Source organism: Mus pahari, chromosome 6 (genome assembly GCF_900095145.1).
Source record: "Mus pahari chromosome 6, PAHARI_EIJ_v1.1, whole genome shotgun sequence".
Classification (NCBI taxonomy): Eukaryota; Metazoa; Chordata; class Mammalia; order Rodentia; family Muridae; genus Mus; species Mus pahari.
The window spans coordinates 82,803,303-82,825,019 of NC_034595.1; the positions used below are offsets into that span (position 1 = coordinate 82,803,303).

At 44.5% G+C, this 21,717-nt stretch overlaps 1 protein-coding gene across 2 annotated transcripts in view; it reads left to right on the forward strand.

Moving 5' to 3' along the window:
• Positions 1-20,964, forward strand: part of Srsf4 (serine and arginine rich splicing factor 4) — a 27,848-nt gene extending 6,884 nt beyond the window's left edge. Inside the window, exons 2-9 of one of the 2 annotated variants that reach the window (XM_029539645.1) lie at positions 3,952-4,158; positions 4,982-5,165; positions 5,805-5,979; positions 11,105-11,247; positions 11,973-12,085; positions 16,975-17,189; positions 19,337-19,426; positions 19,529-20,964. In XM_029539645.1, the coding sequence (XP_029395505.1) occupies positions 5,873-5,979; positions 11,105-11,247; positions 11,973-12,085; positions 16,975-17,189; positions 19,337-19,426; positions 19,529-20,327 (1,467 nt within the window). In that variant the 5' untranslated portion in view covers positions 3,952-4,158; positions 4,982-5,165; positions 5,805-5,872 and the 3' untranslated portion in view covers positions 20,328-20,964. The remainder of the gene's footprint in view (positions 1-3,951; positions 4,159-4,981; positions 5,166-5,804; positions 5,980-11,104; positions 11,248-11,972; positions 12,086-16,974; positions 17,190-19,336; positions 19,427-19,528) is intronic. The other variant, XM_021199832.2, reaches the window with a different exon arrangement.
• The last annotated feature ends 753 nt before the right edge of the window (positions 20,965-21,717 follow it).

The following is a 21,717-nucleotide window of genomic DNA, read 5'->3' on the forward strand; positions in this document are numbered from 1 at the left end:
TCTCAAAAAATCAACAAAGCAGCCGGGCGTGGTGGCTTTCTCTTCTAGTCGTTGTACTTGGAAGGTGGAAGCAGCAGAATCAGGAATACAACAAAGTCATCTTTGGCTACTCGGAAAGTTTGAGGACAGGCCGGATCATGTGAGACCTTGTCTTTAAAAAAAAAAAAAAAATGAAAAAGAAAGGAAAAGATGGGACCCTGGGTGAAGTAATATTCTATCATTGTTTTAATAGTTTTATAACTATTACAAATGCAGTCCATTTTATTATGTTACTTCTTCTCAAAACATGGGTAATGGGAAATCAATACCAAGAAACAAGACTATAAATTATATCTAAATATTTCTAACATAAATTATCCTGGTTCAAGTTCTCGCCTCTTGGGTTTTAGACCCTGGTTTGTGTTATTAATAAATATTATATGTAATTATTTAGTCAAGGCATTTTAAAACTTTGCTTAGTGTCTTGTTCTTCCTTTTCTTTTTGAGGTGTCTTTTCTTAAAGCACAGAGTGGTGACTGGATAATACATGTGGTTTGGGTTTGTGGAGATTTGAGGTGCTTCTAGGTAACTACACAGACAGTTGTATTTTTCATTCTCAAAAGGAAAATGTGTCACATATCTGAGAAAATATAGAGAGTGATACTTATAAGTGTGTGAGCTAACACTGAACTCTTCAAAACTAGAAAGTATTAACAGCTTCATTGTATTTTGTTTTAATCCATTTATGGAGGTGGTGGCATGCTATGGCACGAGTGTAGAAATCACCAGGAAATTGCTGGAGTCTGTTCTCTCCTTCTATCTTGTGGTTTCCCAGGATTCAGCTCAGGTTGCCGGGCTTGATCTTTAGCCACTGTCCTGTCTCACCAGCTGTATAGTTTCTATTTCAGCTAACTATATCAAAGCGCTATAAACGAGTGGTATCCCTGATTTGTGCTAATATGAAAACTGAGGCATGTGGTTGACAGGCCAAGATTACGGGATGAATTCTTGAAAGCTCTGGAAACTGCGGATTATTTTCATTCACACGCCAGCCATAGCATTGCAGTGACAGTCAGGCTTTTCTCCTGTTTCTCCTTTCCTGCCTATAGGGCTAATCTGGGTTCCCTGGCCTGTTCACCCTCTGGTCTTTTTTAGAGGCTTCTAATAAACTGAAGCGCCTCAAGTGAGACAGGATATACTTTTATAATGCTGGGCTTGGTAGAGAATGGATGGGGAGTGGTTAACCCTCAGGCTGTCATGGCTACCTGGAGTAGGATGTGTGTCAGTGTCAGCACACATTTCAGTGTCTTGTCATCCTAGCATCCTCTGATCTTAGAATATCCTTCACATAAAGGGCTGGATTGTGCTCTGGATTTATATAGCCATATTCTAAGGCAAGTCCCTGGATAACTTCTGAGCTGAGGCGAAAGCTCCAGGCTAGAGGTGATAGCCAAAGACTTAACAGCTAGTGCCAGAAGAGACTCCAAGACCCAGAGAGAGAAGGGGGCACTGAGGGAGCTTTGAAAGCAGCCTGGCAAGGTGGGCAAGACTCAGGGTATGTATCATGTGGTGCAATGAGGCAGTAGAGCAAAAAGAACTTGACATTTTTGTAAAAATAATAAAATGGCTGGTTGGGGGAATCTGTCTCCAAGAAATAGCATGGCATTGGCATCTTTAACAAAGTTGAAATGGAAAAGAATAGAATAGACTGCATCGGGGGGGCAGTTAAGAGCAACATGTAAACAGGCAAGATGGCCCCAGAGGAATGAGCTTTATTAAGCTCGTTAGCACCTGACAACCTGCTCCCCGCGTTGTTTAGAGCTGGTTTTGTGTGGCTTTAGTGTGAATTGGGGTAGCACTGTTTGTTGAGTATATCCTTGTTTTGATGAGTGGGCATAATGGATATGGTGATGTATGTTATTCTGTGTCCCAAGAGATGTGTTCTGAATTAGTAATGATGAGTACTGTACACTTGTTTTTAGTTTGTGTTTGAGCTTCATGAACTTTAGTGTAAGACTTTTGAGAGACAGAAAATTGAAAGAGACTGGTGTAATTGTGGACCCCAACTGCCTCAAACTTCTCTAAAGAAAGCAACTTTGTTTTACTTTAAAATAACCATTTAGTTATGACAGGGAGGTTATAATTAGTATAGTTTGATCCTCAAACTAGATAGTTTGTATTGTTTTCTAGGTATCCCATTCCTAGGCTAAGAGCTCAGGGAAGCAGCTTAGCAGACTTAGCTCCATAACAATGTTTCAAGACCTTGTGTGGACTTGCCTTTAATCCTGGTACTCAGGAAGCAGAGGCAGGTGACTCTCTACATTCAGGAACAGCCTGGTGGTCTGCAGAGTTCCCACGACAGCAGCCCTAGGGCCTTGCACCACTGACCCACAACACCACCAGCCTGCTGAGTTTATAAACCATTTAAGGTGATGAAAGCGACTTGGCAGATAGGCTGTCCGAACAATTACAAAATAACACTTTAAAAATCTACCTCTTCTGGAGTAAGTTTTATTTTTTGTAATGATTGTTCCTGTTTTCTCACCCCAGTGTATGAATATTCCTTTAGAGATGGTCTACTATCTGCAGTGTGGCTCAAGATCCTGGGCATGGGTTGGGGGTTTAACTCAGTGGTAGAGTACTTGTCTAGCAAGCCTAAGGCCCTGGCTTTGGTCTCCTTTGAGTCTGGAATTTAGCTATGTATCATTAGATTTTTCTTTTTTTTTTTTTTTCCCAATCAGATGACTTACCTCATGTTAGTAACTTTTCATTGCTGTGACTTAATTCCTGAGCAAATGAACTTAAAAGAAGAAAGGCCTGTCCTGGTCATTTTATAGATCCTGGTCCGTGCTCAGCTGGTCCCTTGGCTATGGAGCTTTGTTAAGGAGAATGTCTTGTCAGCTAGAACCTGTGGTGGCTCTATAGACTGCCACCTACCTTGTGATGACCAAAGGACAGAGAAACAAGAAATGGCCTGAATGTGCCCCAAATGCACACTCATGACCTATGTCCTCCAACTAGGCCACACTCACATAAGTTTCCACTACTTCCTGATAATTTCATCCCATTATGTGCTCATTAGTAGATTAACCCATTGATGAGATCAGAGTCCTTCAACTGTTGAAATTTTTATAGTTCTTTTTGTTTCCACTAGTAGCTCAGTAGAAAATAAACATTTGCAACTTATTAGTATTCGCATACTCCAGTTACAGAATTGGTGTCTATGCCTTTACTGTGCTCACAGTTGTGGTCAGAATGTAGGCATTTGTCCTTCTTATGCCTGTGCTCCTGGAGCCCCTGTTTTTCCCACCTCTTGCTAAGGACTACTTTCCACTGGATCTGGGAGGTGGCAGAGCCTGATGGGGTGCAGGTTGTAGGTTAGAATATGAGTTTGAAGAAACTCAGAATCTTGAGTAGCCTTGGCCAGAGACCCGGCAACAGCTCCAAGTCTTACTTCTCTGTCCAGGAGCTGGCATAGACCTCAGGGTCGGGAAGGCTGAGTGAAGCAGTGTGTGCTTCCTCTAATGCTTGACAAAGAGCAAAACAGGAAAGTAGGAATTGGCTATTATTACAGAGGAATTTGAAGAAAGAAAGTGTCCTACTGGGGTGGAGTAGTTGGAATTAGTCAAAAATAAATCAGGTCTTAGATATGTATCATCCATTGCTACTGAAGTCTTTGCATTTGGAAGTCTGTAAACCTAGTATTTGACTTCTGGCCCTTCCCCCCCCCTTAATATTCATTCATAAATAAGAAATATTTTGGTCCCAGTCACCATTCCTTTGCAAAACTAATTAAATGTATCCTTAAGTATTCTCTTCGATGATCAGTCACATCGGCACAACTAGCTCCAAGAATCTATCCTGATCTAATTTTTGCTGAGCCTCAGAAGCAAGACAGACTGCAGGGGTTGATGCGGGACCTCTAGAGTGGAGATTGCACAGAATAATCTTATTTTTCCTCTATTCTTCTAGTCTGTTATGTTCTGAACCCACACATGTTTTCGGAAGGACCAGATGGCTGACACTGGCTAATGGGAACCAAAAGACAAGAGTGAAAGTAACCCGGTTGTCTCATGCCCCAGCTTAGAGTGCTTCACCCTACCCTGGGACCAGTGTCCTTTTTCTCTGGAGACTTCACCCTGCTGTATCAAAAAACTGCTACCACCTGGCTTGTCTGAGGTTAGATTATGGTTAAGTCAAGCAGCAGTGCTTAATAAACAAAAAAGGTTTTATTCGGGACTGTGGGAGAACAGGAGAAGCCATCTGCCTTTCAAAGGCTTTGGGATCTGTGGCTTAAATTCAAGCTGGAATTCAAGAGTCCTGAGCCTGGCTTCATTTTCAGCTCCACCACATAGATGCTCCCTGACTGGGAACAAAGTGCCTGGCCTCTCCAAGCCTTAATTAGTTATCTCATCTTGAGTGAGAAGAATAAGTCACTCTTTGCATCTATTATGAATAACAAATGAAATATTACAGATAATAAAAATATTTCTTTAAGCCAAGTGCTATGCTAAATAGCCAACAGGTGCTAGCCTTTGTTATGTGAAAGCCCTCATAATGAAGTGGCAAGATTAGTACACATGAAAGAAACAAGGCTTAAAAAGCCTTGTGAGACAAAAATGGATGGAAGTGCCAGAGAGGCGGCTGGATGAGCATCAGGCATGCAGGGTGCTGAGGCCTCCTGAAGCAGGTGCTTCTCAGCCATAGCAAAAAGAGCAGAAGGATTCAGCTCGTGTAGTCAAGATGTTTAGAAGGACATAAAGATACTAGGAGGCATAGACTTCTAAGCAACAGAGTCATTTAGCTGCTGGCTTTTCCCACTACAGTGTAGAGACAAGTTGCCCGAGTGAAAAGAGTGTAGTAAAATGATTGAACTTGGCAGTAGTCACAATGGATAACCAGAGGAGAGTAGTCAGAGATGATTGCAAGGTTTTTGGGAGTGAATCAGGTGGTCAGGGGTTCTGGAAGAGAGAAATCATGAGGTAGGTTTTCTTCTTTGAAGGTGGGGAAAGATCAAGTGCAGACTGAGCTGTGGCCAACCGTTTGCAGACCAGGAATCCACACTAGCTCTAATGAGAGAGCTCTTGGTGTGCGGGAACTGCCAGTTTGCCGACGTGAAAGAGCCCCAGGCTGGGTAATGGTGAGCCCTGAAGTCGCACCCCAGCTCTGCCACTGAGTGAGCACGGGTAAGTCTTCCACCTTCTCTGGGTGGCCTTGATGGCCCTCCCTCCTCTGAGACTAAAGAAAAAGGGAGGGCAGAAAGCCGAGAGCAGCCTCCTTCCTGTCTCAGAATAGGAAAAGGTCTCAGGGAGCTGCTCCTGGAGCAGCAGCTTGCCACTGCAGCTTATAAACCCCCCGCAGTCACTGCGGAAGCCAGCTCATATCCATGACCATTAAGGTTAAGCAGTTAATGTGCTTTGAAGGCCTGGCTGCTGGTGCCCTAGGATGCTGCAGACCTGTGGAATCAGGGCCATTGCACTGTTCTCATTCACAAGCTTCTCCAAGTTAGCCTCACCTGAGCACGAGAGTTGGCTGTAGAACTGTCTTAGTTCTACAGGTTTCTGTGCACTCGATGCAGCACTCAAGAATTACTCTCTACTGTCCTGTCATTATGCCCTTTTCACCTCTTAAGACCCAAGTTGGTTGAAGCCTAGGATCTACTGAGTGCTTTGAAAGCTGTTTGATTCCTGTTCACTGAATACCATTTCTTTCAGGGCAGATTTAAGGGCTCTGCCCTCAAAATACAATGCTACTGGCTCTAGATTGAGGGTTCAAGCCACCCTGTGGGTTTACTTCAACAGATGAAAATTTTTCCTTGGCTACAGCAACATCCCTAATCCTGACCAGCCATGGAGAGGTTCGGTTCTTACAAGGAAAATGAGTGAATGTGGGAATGGCTCACCACATTGGGAAAGCAAAACTCACATCCTGCTGGTGCTTGGCTGAGGACTCTCATGTCCACATACAGAGAAAAGCATGTGGCACAGTTTTAGGACAAAGGTGAGCAGAGATCCACTGTGGAAAGGGGCACATTTTCCTATTGAGAGGCCGTCTGAGGCACGCTCCTCGGTGAGCAGTGTTGGTGGGTGTCCGCAGTTACGCATGGAGGCTTGCTTTTCCTGCTCCTTGTATCTACTCCCTGGCAGCACCCTCTAGTCACACCTGCTCAGTTAGCCAGTTGAGTAGCTCAGCTCCAGGCCAGCCATGCTTATCATTTCTCCCTTAGGCCTGTTCTCAGTCTCCTTGCTGAGTGAGGGGGTCTGGAAGACAGACAGCCCTAAAGCACCGTGAAGAGGATGAGATAAGTGATGTCCTCTTCAGTAGGACATAAAGGAAGAGGGAGCCTGATGGTGTTCAGGACCTTTGGACTTCAAGTACTGGGTCAGAGAAAGCCTGTATAGCAGCACTGTGAGCTTAGGTGGGAACTCTTGCAAGAAATGTGATGAGCATTTCTAAATGGACATATTAAGGGACCTTGGATTGAAGACATGTCACTCGAGTTGTGCTTTTTCAGTTTGACCTGAGGAGTACATCAGCTGTGGATGAAGAAGACTAAAGCATACACAGGGGTGTGAATGGACCAAAGATCTGAGCAGCTATGGGTGCAACATGACTTTGCTTTATGCTGTCCAGGTACCCTGCTGGATTTGTTTCAGAGTCATAAAGCTCACTTTCTTAAAGGAGAAAGTGATAGCAATTCTCCCTTCTTCCCTCATTCTTATGACAGGATATGCCAGGATCAGAGAAAACACTTTGGGAAGACACGATATAAGAAACATTAAAAAAAGATTTCTTGGTTTTGTTTAATTGAAGTGTTGTCTATGTGGCAGTACTTATACAGAGCATAAGGGAAAGCATGACTGCTGCCACCCTTGAGTAAGGCAAGGTGTGGTCTCTGCTAGATAGGGCCTCAAGAAGTCCTCCCTGTTCCCTCATGCTCATGCTTCCCGTGCTGGAGTCTCCTGACAGTGTTCCTAAGGCAGCAGCAGTGGGTTTATAGGTAGAATAGAGCTGGAAAAATCTATCTGTCCAAGTTGTGTTTTGTGAGGCTTACAGATTCCACCAGGTGCTTTGTCGTGTGGTAAAGTCATAAGCATGCCTCCAATCCTTCCCTACCTGGACAGAGAAGTCTAAAGAGCTTTGTTGATTTGTTTTGATTTGTTTTTGAGAATAGGTCAGTTTCATGTTATTTGCTGTAAAGTACAAAAGGAATAGTGCTCAAGTTAATATTTAAATTTAAAAACATTTATTAGCCATGGAAAGGTAGCATACATCTTTAATCCTAGCACTCTGGAGGCAGAGGCAAGCCAGCCTTGAGTTCAAGGCCAGCCTGGTTTACATAATAGGAGCCAGAAGTACACAGAGAAATCGGGCTGAGTGTGGGGATGAGACAAAGATCATTTATTAAGAGGGATGCAGGTTGGTTTTTGAAGAATCACTGATACCCATCAGAAAGATTTGCTTTTTGAAGATGTGAAAATTGATCTGAAGGACTACTAAGATATTTAAAACTAATTTGGGATCCATAGTTTTAAAAGATACTTAGTAAAAAGTTAAATTTATCCCTGATCTCAGGTGCTCTTGATGTAGACCTGCAGATTTTAACGTTTCTCATACTCGTGTGTGGGACAAGCCTTAGTTGTATCTAGTATATGTTCTCACTTGACAATTAAGCACAAAGAAAGTAAGTATGCTGTTGAGTTTATTCCTAACAGAACTGGCCTACAGCCAGACCAGAGGCCAGGGCTTGCTCACCATCTTAATAGACTTGAGGCAGAGTTCTCTGCACACCAGCCCTGCTGAGTTTTTAGTTTTAGTTTTTCATTTTTGTGCCTCAGTTTCTCATTTGTGAAACAGGGTTACTGGTACCTGCCCCTTAAATGCTATGGATATTAAGTAAAGGCACATTGTTGAGACTAGAGAAGGTTTAATGACTAGTACTAGGTAGGTGACACTTTACCACTGTTCCCAGACTGCTGTTTCCTCAGAGCCCACTCACTGACCTGCTTGGAGAATGCAAAGCTGAATGAAGATTGGTTTGGTAGAAATACCTGATCCAGTGTGCTCGTCCTCAGAAGAGGGGTTCCCCACCATTCTGCCTCTCCTCTCTGGTAGTAGTGTAGTTTCAGCCCCACCCAGCGTGCCAGTTTCAGAAGTGACAGGCTGGCGCTTGACTTAGTCTTTAATCTGAACTTTGCTCTTAAAATATTCTTGATGGGTTTTTAAAGCATTTCACAGAGAAGCCACCAGAGTTTTCCTGTTAAATACATTGGACCTTAAGTCAACTGTTTGGTTTAGTCAAATAATAGCTAAGTGATCCACTGGGGAGTTTTTAGGAGTAAATATTAGGAAAAAATTATTTTCCTCTGGCATCACAAATTGTCCTACGTCTTGCTTCAGCCTCATCTGGTAGAGTCTAGTCTGTCTGAGCACTGATGATGTTTAAATGACTATGCCTTCCCGATAGGCTATCACAGGTTTCCCTGAAAGGTCACATGAGCTCTGCATGCAGGCCATAGACTAGAGTGATTTCTGCTGAGTGCTGCATCCATCCATGGAGCCTAAGCTGAAGACTCATTGAACCCACCACAGCTGGCCTTCCTGCCTCAGTTGCCCTGCAGAGTTGAGGGTCTTGGATTTTGTGATTCTGTGATTTGTAGTTATAAACCTTAACTGTTTGGGGGAAATTTATTTTATTTTATTGTAATTTATTTGTTTAGTCTTTAGGAATCAATGCTGTTGTGACCTTATACTAAGTCATTTCTGATCATTGGTACTGAACAAGTGGGTACCACAGAGAGAGAGAAAGCCACCTCATCGGGCTCGTGGCAAGTGTTCTTGCCCATCCTTATACTTGCTGTCTGCTTCTCACCTGGTGCCAAGGGCAGCTATGCTGTGAGCAGAGGAAGGCAGAACAGATCCAGGACTGGTCTGCACAGTTACAGAAGGGACCATACTTCCTTCTTTTTGGTATTTTATGATCTATCTAAATAGATCCAAACAAAGCCAAAGTAAAGTAGTGTTGGATTTGTTGTTTTGTTTTGTTTTTAATCTTTTTGATAAACTTCACCTTGCCAGATGTGATGGGGCATGCCTTTAATCCCAGCACTGGAAGTAGAGGCAGGTGGGTCTCTTTTATGAGTTCAAGTCCTGACAGGGTTATAGTAAGACCTTTTCTTTAAAGAAAAGAAAAAGAAAAGAAAAAGAAAATGACCTCCGTTAAATGGTCCCTGATGACTCATTTTACCTAGGAAGGGAAAAGGCAGCCCACAGTGTCATTTGCACTAAGTGACTGAGGCGATTTGAGCACAGTGAGTGATTGGAAAGGCTTTATTTTATTTTCATTGACAAATGCAACAGCATTTCATTGCTCAGGACCATTCTTACTCAGCTGCCCCTAATTCCAGCCTCTGTGGAAATCTGTTTCAAAGGCCCCAGAGCTACGTGGGCAGGTGTTCTGAAAACATGCCCTGTTAAGTAACTAGGTGTGTCTGCTTTATTTTGTTGGGGGGTTTGTTTTGTTTTGTTTATTTTTGTTTTTTTAATGGAGAGTCAGTGCCTCTTAAAGTTTGAATGCCACTCAGACATTTCAGCATAAAAAATAGCTCTAAAACAGAGGGTGGGACCAGGACCACCAAGATAGCCCAGTGGGTAAAGGCATCTTCTGCTAAGGCTGGCCACCTGAGTCCAATCCTTGGGACAGACACACTTGATGAAAGAAAGGAACCAACTCCTACAGTTGCCCATGATGCACACATACAAAAAAAAAAAAAAAAAAAAAGATTTACTCTCTGGAGGCTGGAGAGATCGCGCACAGGTTAAAAGCTATTCTTCCAAAGACCCTGAGTTCAATTCCCAGCAACCAGATGGTGGATCATAACCATCTCTAAAGAGATCTGGTGCCCTTTTCTGGCACACATGCAGAACACTCTATAATTTAATTCTCTAAAGCTTGACCAGCACATTGTCACCTTGTAACCTCAACTACTGTCACCTTGAGAAGATTTGTTTGGAAACAAACAAGTAGGTAGACATAGTGGTACATGCTGAGTAAGTCAAGAGGATGGGAAATTCAAGGCCAGCCAGGGTTACACTGTGAACCCCTGCCTAACCACCCACCCTCACCCCCCCCCAAAAAAAAAAATTTCCTGAGATGCTGCTGCTGATGTTGTTGCTGTTGTTCTTCCTGGCAAGTCTTGGGGCCTGTGTCCAATGTCAGTATGTTTGAGCACAGAGGATCATCATTTGCACAAGCTTGTCAGAGTCTAAAGAATTGGCTTATAACTCTTGTGATTGGGCAGGATCCAAAGGATGATTTTGTTTTTAAAATATAGACAGTGCTCACAGAGCAGGCCTTTCATAGACCAAACTAAAATTTATTCAAGAGAGTTTAACCTTGCTTGTAAGTATTTTACAGATTCTGTACTTAGTTTAACTAGTCTGTAGCAGGCATTAAAAGGATTTAGGGGGTGGGGAGGGCTTCCCCCACATGTATTAAACCACCCTATTTCTGCTCGAAAGTACCTGGTAATATGATATAAATAAGCTGGTACAGTTGTTTGTAGATCACATCAGCCTTTCCAGACATTATGGAAACAAACTTGGAATCACACAAGGAAGTAAATAGCTAGTAATTTCTAGAAGAGTTAGTTCATTTGTGACTAGTTTGTTTAGGTAAGAAAACAGGAACCTTGAAAAAAACTTTTGACAAAAGAGACTTACACGATACTGTGACTTTTACCTCTTTACTTTGACCATGACTCAGCAGTTAGTGCACCAGTGCATCAGGGGAGCCCAGCTGCACCTAGGACAGACACCGCTTGTAAAAGTGCAAGCCGGTGAGTTCTCATGTGCTATCTGAAACAGCACATAACTAATTCCTTAGACCAAGTAGCCCTTGGAAGTGTTTGCTGCTGCTTCCTACTAGACTTAACACAGCCTTCTGACTCTTGTAGTTAGTTGCCTGTTGGCACAAAGACAAGGTGGTTTTGGCTACAGAAAAGAGAAAGTTGGCCCTTAGTTTGCAATCCCCAGCCTGTGCTAAGCATGAATCTCGTTGATTTCTGACACGTTAGTGAAGCTGGATGCTCCTAATGCCAACCAGGTTTTGTTTGCTCTCTCATAGGTATGGTTTTGTGGAGTTTGATGATCTGCGTGATGCAGATGATGCTGTTTACGAACTGAATGGCAAAGACCTCTGTGGTGAGCGAGTCATTGTTGAGCATGCTCGAGGCCCACGTCGGGATGGCAGTTACGGTTCTGGACGCAGTAAGCATTTGAAGGATATATGTATCATTAACATACCTTTGTTTTAAATGCTAATTTTAATGTATTTCAGTATTTTATTTAAAGGTAGATATTTATGCTGTTTCTATAAGAGTTTATCTTTTAAAATACAGAATTGTAAATATTTGATGTCATGAATTTGTTTTAATACTTTAAAACATTTTCTTCTGTAATACAATTTGACATATATTTTACAAAGACCTCAATTTTAGTTAAAAGAATCCTTTGAGATTAAGATGACCACCTATTCTATTTGCTGACCTTGGTCACCTTTCCATTTGGCTGACTAAAAAATAGGAAGCCATTAAGTGACTACAGTCATCCCCCATTAGACCTGGGTGGTGAGGATCCCAGACACAGATGAGATGAACTGAAATAGGTGCCTGCATCTTTTTTCTTTCCATAAAAATTATTCACAAGAAATTTAATGACCAGGGATAATAATAGTAACTGATTTAATAATTTGCTTTTTCTAAATTATGTTTCTTAATTTACACATGCTAATTTAAAATATAAATATTAACTAGTGAATGTGTATGCCTAAAAACTTACTGAAATTTTGTGTTTAAACTTGAATTAAAGGTGAGGCTTTAGTGAAAATACACATGCTATTGTTTAGAAAGGGGGAACTGAGTTACATAGTTTAAGAGTGTGCGGTGTCATCTCTTCTTACACTATATGATGTTGTCTGTTTGAACCTTCTAAAGGTGGATATGGTTATCGAAGAAGTGGCCGAGATAAGTATGGTCCTCCTACTCGCACAGAATACAGACTCATTGTGGAGAATTTGTCAAGTCGATGCAGCTGGCAAGACCTAAAGGTTTGGACCTAGTTAGCTTTCTGAGGTTGGGTGTGGGTAAGAGTAGGAAGCAAGTCTATTTATTCAGGCCTAAGAGTGTAAAAGCCGTTATTAAAACCTCACTCATATTTTCCTTATGGGAATGCCAACTGCTCCAAGGAATCATTTGTATTCCATGGAATTTTCCCCTGCGGACAGTGTTCAAGAGAGATAACAGGGCGGAGCTGCATAGAAAAGGCTAAAAACCTATGTTTCTGTAAACCCGAGCTGGAACATGACTGACTTCAGCTTCCAGTGTGGGTCCCACAGTGAGACTATCCAGCCTGTGGTGTCCTTAGTAAGGTATGATTGTGTGCATAGATAATGGGTCAAAATGAAGATAGATGAGCTTTCGCTAAATGGTGAATTCCAAAAGTGACCGCTTATCTCAGGAAGTGGGTGGGGTCGATCCATCTTTTAAGAACTATTTATTGTGGACCAGGCAAGGCTGCACACACTTTAATCCCAGCCCTTGGGGTCAGAGGCAAATAGCTCCATAAACTGGAGGCCACCCCGACCTACATGGTGAGTTCCAGGCCAGTCAGGACTATATAGTGAGACTCACTCAAAGAAATAAAATAATTGAAAAAGGAAGAGAAAGGAAGGAAAGAAGATTTTATTCAAAAATTTCAAGCTCTAGCTAGGGGTTTTGGGAGGGGCAGAGATGGGGGTTCAATTCCCAGCATCCATGTGGCAGCTCACAGCTGTCTGTAACTCTAGGATCTGAATCTGACATTTGCACACAAGCAAAACACCAATGTGCAAATAATAATAATAATAATAATAATAATAATAATAGACTTGAGTTGGGCTGGGCTGTAACTTGGACCATAACACTTAAACCTGGCCAGTGGGCGTAAGGCCCTACCCGAACTGAAGCTCAACACCACAAGAATGAACACGCTAAGCTCTGCTGCTGCTGTGGCCACCCAAGGAGCTGGAGTTCATGTCTTGAGAAGAGTTTCTAATCTTGGTAGGGAAGAAAATTTGCTGAGTGTCTTAACTCAGTGGTCTCAGAATAAATGAAAGGCAAGCTGTTTGTTTTAAACCAAAATAAAGGCGTTGAAAGGATAGTCGGGCATACTTCACATTCGTGGTAGGATTTGTTTGGGGTTTTCTTGTTTTTGTTTAGTTTTGGGGGTTGTTGGGTGTTGGAGGGGTTGGTCTTTGAGAGACAGGGTTTCTCTGTGTATCCTTGGATGTCTTAGAACTAGCTCTGTAGATCAGATTGACCTCTAAATCAGAGATCCGCCTGACTCTGCCCCTGAGTGCTGGGATTAAAGGCACCGCCTAGCCATTCATTTTATCATAAAGGATCTTTTTCAAGTTTGCTAAAGACAAACCTTTAGCAAAGACGAGATGCAGAGAAGCGTAAGGAGTGATTGTGCACACCGCCTTCAATCCCAGTGCTCGGGGCAGAGGCTGAGACAGGCAGATTTCCATGAGTTGAGAGTAGTCTGACGTGAAAGGCTAGCCCTTGGGGTGGGAAGATAGTTTAGCAGTTCAGGACCTGTAACTGGGGGGTGGTTAAAAACACTTGCTGCTCTTACAGAAATCCCAAATTCAGTTCCCAGCACTCCACTGTGGAAGCTTATAGCCACCTGTAACTTCCACTCTAGGAAATTGATGGCCTCTTCTGGCTTCCATGGGCACTTGTACCCACGTGTACATTGTCACCCACAGATACACACAGATGCACACAATTTAAAGATAAAACTCTAGAGGCTGGTAGGATTGCTCAGCAGTTAACACTGGGTGCTCTGATGTTGTGAAGACAAGAACAGTCCCAGCACTCACATGGCTGCTCACAGCCATCTGTAACTACAGTGTCATGGTTCCCAGGGCCCCTTTCTGTCCTCTGCTGGCAGCACAAGCATATGGTGCACAGACACTCATACCCATAAAAGAAAAAGTTGAGAAAAAGACTAACTCTTCCTGGCATGGAATATTTGAAGGTGTTGAGGTTTTCTGTGGTCCACATAGCAAAGTCATGAGTTGGGCAGTTTCTCAGGAAAACGAAAATAATAGATATTAAAGAAGACTGAGTTTTCTTTTTATACTAGAAGTTGAACCTTGCATATCTGAACAAGTGCTATACCAGTGAACTATATATACCTAGCCTTCTTTCCCTTTTTTGCAAGGAAAGGAGGTTGTTGAGGCAGGTCTCACTGTATAGGCCAAGGCTATCCTTGAACTCCATAGAGAGCCCTTGCTTCTGCCTCCTGAGTGCTGGGATTAAAGGCTTATGTTACCATGCCCAAATGCTCTTTGTTTTTTCTTGAAGTTTGCTCTATTTACCATGCCCAAATGTTCTTTGCTTTTTCTTGAAGTTAGCTCTATTTTGCCTGGGCTGGCCGTGAACTCACTCTTTATGCAGACCTTGGATTTAACCCCTTTGAGTCTTTCATCACCGGGCTCAGTTTTAGAATTACTAACATATTTTTATTTTAAAAGTCAAGGGGCTCCTAGGTGTAGAAAATATTAGCTATAGCCAGATGGTAGCACGTGCCTTTAATCCCAGTACTTGAGGTAGAAGCAGGCAGATCTGAGTTCGAGGCCAGCCTGGTGTACAGAGTGAGTTTCAGGACAGCCAGAACTACACCAAGAAACCCTGCCTAAAAAAAGGAAAAAAGAGGGGGCTGGTGAGATGGCTCAGCAGGTAAGAGCACCTGATTGCTCTTCAGAAGGTCCTGAGTTCAAATCCCAGCAACCACATGGTGGCTTACAACCATCCGTAACGAGATCTGACCCTCTTCTGGAGTGTCTGAAGACAGCTACAGTGTACTTCCATATAATAAATAAATGAATCTTTTAAAAAAAAAAAAAAAAAGGAAAAAAGAATACTAGCCATTAATAAGGAAATTTAAAACTAAACAAATTAAAGGGATCTAATACATCTTTTCTTAAGGTCATAGATTTATATCACATTGTATAAATTGGATTGAAAATGTTTGGTATACTGTTGGCATGGAGAATTGGAAGTTTTATTTATATAGTGGAACACGATTAAGAATTTGGTTCCAGAGGGCTGGAGAGATGGCTCAGTGGTTAAGAGCACTAGCTGCCCTTCCAGAGAACCTAGGATTACAAGGTGGCTCACAATTGTCTAACTCCAGTCCCAGGGTGTCTGATGCCCTATTCTGGCTTCCAGGGGCTCTGTGTGCATGTGGTGCACATGCATTAACACCTGTACATACAAAATAATAAAACTTTTTTTTTTTAAAGGAAAAGAGTATTTCCCAGACAGTAGAGGCAGGCAGATGATCTCTGTGAATTCAAGGCCAATCAGGGCTATATAGAGAAACCCTATCAGAGGGGAAAGTGGGGATTGATTCCAAAGATAGTTATTTGTTTTTTTTGTTTTTTTTAAGACAAGGTTTCCCTGGCCGTCTTGGAACTAACTCTGTAGACCAGGCTGGCTTCTAAATCATAGATCTACCTATTTCTGACTTCTGAGTGGTAGGATCAAAGGTGTGTACTCCCATGCCCAGCTAAGAGGCGACTCTTGGTTTTTCGAGACAGGGTTTCTCTGTGTAGCCCTGGCTGTCCTGGAACTCACTCTGTAGACCAGGCTGGCCTCAAACTCAGAAATCCGCCTGCCTCTGCCTCCCAAGTGCTAGGATTAAAGGCATGCACCGCCACTGCCCAGCAAGAAGCAACTCTTGAAAGATTTACTCACAGCCATAATCTGGAGCAGGTCTTTCTGGGTTTCTATTAACTCTCCCCAACTTTTGCTTAAGGAAAAAAATAATTCCATACTAGATTTTTCCTGCCTCTGTGCCTTAGTTGAGTACCTCACTGACTTTGAGCAATTACCAACTTTGTTGTAGTTTACTGTCCCATCTGTAAGATGGGTATGGCTATATCTGCCTGTGGTTATCATAAGGAGTGAGCACCTGAAGCACTGAGGAGCACTCACTGACAGCTGCTGTTCGGAGCTGTCCGTCAGCTACCACTGCTTTGTGAGTGTGGCTAGCTCAAATAAAGTAGTGGCACTGAGGGCTGAAGAGGCAGGCCGCTCAGCACTTAAGAGTACTTCCTGTTGTTCAAAGGAGCTAGATTTGCACATGGCAATTCAAAACTCTTTAATCCCAACACCCAGGAAGCAGAGGCAGGTGGTTCTCTGTGAGTTTGAACAAAACTTCTAACTTTATTTCTAGGGGACCTAATACCATCTTCTGGCCTCAGAGAGCAGTAGGCATGCATGGGGCACACAGACATGCATGCAAGGCAATAAGACATATACATAAGATAAAAACTGTACAGATAGTAGCACTAGCCTAGCTCCCTGCCAGTCATCTTTACCCTCATTTTGTCATGACAGTCTCATCTTGGTCTAACCATGACTGCACCTGTATTCACTTATGCGTGTCCTAGTTTGAATGGCTACTAGTCTTTTATCCAGAACCCATACTTCTGCAAATAACTCAAATAAATTTTTGTACAGAGATGTTCTTGAGTGGCTTGTGCATAGTGATCACAATCTAAGTATAGCCCGCACTCTTGACAATTGGGAAACCCTCAGAAGTAGGCGGGGGTGGTGACTAGAAGGTTGTGTATATTGAGACACACTGACAGACATGCTTGTGATGTGGCAAATAAGGGGCATGACACAAAATGACATGCCCAGTGTTTACAAATGCAGAACAGAATTCAACAAAATGAACCCAGACCACAAATGTCTATTTGGTGTGTGTTACTACCACTGTGGCGTTAGGCCACATCTGCTCTGCTCTGCTCTGCTCTGCACTTTGACTCAGCCACACTGACTAGATGAGCACACAGCCTACGGCCATGGGAGGAAGGGCATGGTGGGTTTGCCGCTTGCATCACTTGCCTGCTGTATTTTAACTTGTGTTTTTTTTCTTTAGGATTACATGCGTCAGGCAGGAGAAGTGACATATGCAGATGCTCACAAGGGACGCAAAAATGAAGGAGTGATTGAATTTGTGTCTTACTCTGATATGAAAAGAGCTTTGGAAAAGCTGGATGGAACTGAAGTCAACGGCAGAAAAATCAGATTAGTTGAAGACAAGCCAGGTTCTAGGCGGCGCCGGTCTTACTCTAGAAGCCGGAGTCACTCAAGGTACTGTTGACATAGCATGAGTTGGGCACTCACAGTGCCGCACTGATCGGCATGGATGGCACACTCGTGTTCTCTTGTTGGCTTTTATAGCATGAGTTCATGTGCTTCAGTGGCTCAGAACTTTGAACAGTTTGTGAAACTCATGAACCTCTTAAGTCACATATACAAACAGAAGCAAAGTCCTTTTCTGAGACGGGATTCGGTGACCTCTCACCTTTCTCTGGGGAGCTGAGTCATAAACTAAGCTAGAAGCACGTAAGGCCAGGGCACCTATTCTTATAAGCAACTGGAGTAGAAGCTGGCAGTGGTGGTGCACGCCTTGAATCCCTCTTGGTGTACTTGGGAGGCAGAGGCAGATGGATCTCTGGATTCAAGGATAGTCTGTGCTGCACAGAGAAACCCTGTCTTTAAAACACACACACAGAGAGAGAGAGGAAAAAAAGAAGGGGCAAAAACAGAGTAGAGAGCACCAGATTTGGCAGGCATTTGTGAACGAGACAGATGTGATCCCCGCCCTCACTGGAGAAAACAGGCAGTGAGTGAGTGTGATGGCCGTTGTGACCCAGCACAGCTGATCTGGGGGTCAGTAAGGATCTTGATGAAGACAGAGCTCATAAAGCTGGAGGAGATGGGTAAGGCTGTCTTTCCAGCAGAGAGGTGTTTGATAAAGGCCTGCAGTATGGGGGTGAGTTTCCCAGAGTAGAGAAAGTGTGACTCACGTGCAGTGTTTACGTTTCCCACAGCTGGGTTGCTAGATCACATGATGCGCTGCCTAGAATTTCCTATGATCTCCAGGCTAGGGCTAGAGGGCATGTTTCAGCAAGGCTCCTGTCACATATGCGTGAGTTAACTGTGCTGAGCAATGTCCAGAAACAAAGCCATCTTTCCGTGTCTCTGAGGATCGTGATTTTTAGTACTCGGGTTGGTTGACAGCTGTGGTCAGAGCCCTGAGCCTCACTCTGCTTGTCATGCCAGTGTACTTGACCGCTTCCTCACACCTCTCCTGTGGTCATTGTCAGACCTAAAGGTTGAAAGACCAGTGTGCAAATTGCAGTATTCTCTCTCTTTTCTTTCCTTCCTTCATGTGAATTTCATACTATATTTATGTTCATCTGAAAGACATTGTAAGTTATAGCACTAATCTAAAAGTCCCCAAGAACACAATACCTAACTGTCTTCACCAAATATCCAAGCCATATTTATATTTACCCACTTGCTCCATGGGTATTTTTCAGCTGTAGTGTTTCCTGGCCAGGATCCAGCTCAGTCATGTAGCAGAAGGTTGTTACATCTCTTTAACCGGAAACATTCCACCTTGTGTCTGTGATTGCAAGTGCATCACTGCCAAACTATTATGTGGAGCAGGGTTTGGTTTGGTTTTCATTGAAGGAATGAATGTCTTGGTTGGCTCTAGGCAGCCTTTTTAAATATAATTGAACAACGGTTTTTCGAGGCAGGGTTTCTCTGTATAGCCCTGGCTGTCCTGGAACTCACTCTGTAGACCAGGCTGGCCTCGAACTCAGAAATCTGCCTGTCTCTGCCTCCCAAGTGCTGGGATTAAAGGCGTGTGCCACCACACCTGGCTCTTGAACAATCTTTTAAATAATTAAAATTTAGGGTTGGGTGTTTTGCCTGCATGTGTATCTGTATTATGTGTGTACCTGCTACCTGCCAAGGCTAGATGAGGTATCAGTTCCCCTGAGACTGGAGTTACAGCTGTGAAGCACCATGTTGGTGCTGGGCATCAAACCTGGGTCCTCTGCAGGATCAGCAAGTGGTCTCGTAACTGCTGAGCCATGTCTCCATATCACAGGCATGCCTACTATCTGCTGAGCTCAGAGGAGGATGTTGGATCCTTGGAACTGGAGTTACAGATGATTGTGAGCCACCATGTGGGTGCTAGGATTAAACCCAGGTCCTCACCAAAAACAAGTGCTCTTAACCACTGAGCAAACCTCCAGCCTCTTACAGGCAGTTGTACATTTCCTTTTTTTCTAACCTGTGTGCAGTTATACATGTCTTTAATCCCAGGACTCAAGAGGTAGAAGCAGGTGAATTTCTGTGAGTTCAGGCCAGCAAGTTCCAGGTTAGCCAAGGTTGATGAGCCCTTGTCTCAAAACTGTTTTGTTTTGTTTTCTCCACCACAGGTCTCGCTCTCGAAGCAGACATTCCCGGAAGAGCAGAAGCCGAAGTGGTAGCAGTAAAAGCAGCCATTCAAAGAGCCGGTCTCGATCCAGGTGGGCCTGCAGCTCCCCCTGCTTCCACACCCTGTGCTTTCTCCATTTCCTGACAGAAAGTGTCTGGTCACCCGTTACTCACCCGACACCTATGTCTTCCAGGTCAGGTTCCCACTCCCGCAGCAAGAGCCGCAGCCGCAGCCAGAGCCGCAGTCGCAGTAAGAAGGAGAAAAGCCGGAGCCCCAGCAAAGACAACAAGAGCCGCAGTCGCAGCCGCAGCCCTGACAAGAACCGCAGCAAGAGTAAAGACCATGCAGAGGACAAGCTCCAGAACAACGACAGCGCCAGCAAAGCCAAGAGCCACAGCCCTAGCCGCCATGACAGTAAAAGTCGGAGCAGGAGCCAGGAGAGGAGAGCAGAGGAGGACAGGCGAAGGAGCGTGAGCAGGGCTCGCAGCCAGGAGAAGAGCCTTCTCAAGAGCCGCAGCCGCAGCCGCAGCAAAGTGGGCAGCCGGAGCCGCAGCCGCAGCCACAGCAAAAGCAAGGACAAGCGGAAGGGAAGGAAGAGAAGCAGGGAGGAGAGTCGAAGCCGCAGCCGCAGCAAGAGTGAGCGCAGCCGAAAACATAGCAGCAAGCGGGACAGCAAAGTCAGCAGCAGCAAGAAGAAGAAGGACACCGACCACTCCCGGTCACCGTCCCGCTCAGTGTCAAAGGAGCGAGAGCATGCCAAGGCAGAGTCTGGCCCGAGGGAAAGCCGGGCAGAGGGTGAGAGCGAGGCTTCCAATCCAGAGCCCCGGGCCAGGTCAAGATCCACCTCCAAATCCAAACCTAACGTCCCGGCAGAGTCGTCGCGCTCCAGGTCAAAATCAGCGTCAAAAACACGCTCTCGGTCCAAGTCTCCATCCAGGTCTGCTTCCAGGTCGCCCTCCCGGTCCAGATCCAGGTCCCACTCAAGGTCCTAACTGGCTACGCCACTCTGGAACTGCCGAGAAGTGTTTTGTACATGTTGGTAGCCGTAGCACAAGAGTGAAGTAGAACACCCGTCACTGCTGTACATTAACTCCCTAAAGGTGTGTCTCAGTTGTTCAATCTCAGTGCTTCCTCAGTCAGCCTCCAGGCGCCAGGCCTTCCCGCTCTACTGAAAAGCAGCTCCTCAGACTTCCCTTTACTCACAGTAGGACATCCAGACACCTTGCCTTTCAGGCCTGGCCACGGCTACAGGGAGCTGGCACCTGTGCGGCTTCTCAGGCTGGAGTGATGGCGTAGGTAGGTGTGGTGAGCTCAGCCGTTTGCCCTTGAATCAATGCCCTCTGATGTGTGCCACGTAGTGAAAGTGCAAGTCTTCAGTCTCCCACCACTTCGGTTTCCTGTTTCTGGACTTACCAACGTTGTGAATAGCACAGTGGAGAGAAACGGATCCCTGCATAGCCCATAGGAAGTAACACTGTAGAGCTCCACATTCTGGTATTGTGATTATATTGTTTTATATTAAAAAAGGAAAGATTTTTTTTAATTTTATTTTTCCCCGTCTTGCAAAGTATAGTGACCCCTGTTTCCATTAAATTTGAATAAAAACTATTTTTGCTTGACAAAATTTCACCGTGCTTGAATCTAAATGGCATTTCCTGATGTGTCATCTGTCCTGCTGTTTTCCCTGTGGTGAGAAGCAATATTTCCCAAAGGAATATTCACCCAGCAGAATGAAGGCATGTCCCCAAGAGTCTGTGATTCTGGGGTTCTCTTGAGAAGCTGTGGTCCAGCTGAGAAGTGAGGCCATTTGGAAGCTGCGTCGCCAGTGAGTTCTTCATGAGCAGAGGTGGTTCTGGTGCCTGTCGGTCTTGTCATGATCCTCTCGTCACCACAAAATCTGCACTGAAAACCAGGGGCATGCTGCTGGAGTACCGTGCCCCAGTCATTCTCTCACTAATTGTCACAGCTCAGGAGGTGCCTGAGATGGTGGTGAGGGGCGGCACGAGTGGCAAGGTGGATCCTGGGCTCCTTAGTACATGTGGCAAGCTGGGAGCACAGAGCTGTGCAGGCGTCTGTTGGGATCTGTCCCGAGAGTTCACGCTGCTTGGCCATAAGCCAGACCTACAGGGCCTGGAAATACAAAATCAGACTGTTTCTCCCTTTCCAGAGTCCATGACTGTCTGTAAATGATCAGCACGAAGGGCAAGTGTGCCTTCTGGGAAGCCTCAGTGGTAAAAAGCACAGGCCATGTGGGTTCTAAGTGGTACTTAAACCCAGCAGTGAAGCCCAGAGGAAGTGTGGGGAGGAGCTTAGTGCAAGGGGCGGGGTCTGTCTGGGCAGCACAAGATAGATGTCAGGCCAGGCGGTGGTGGCACACACCTT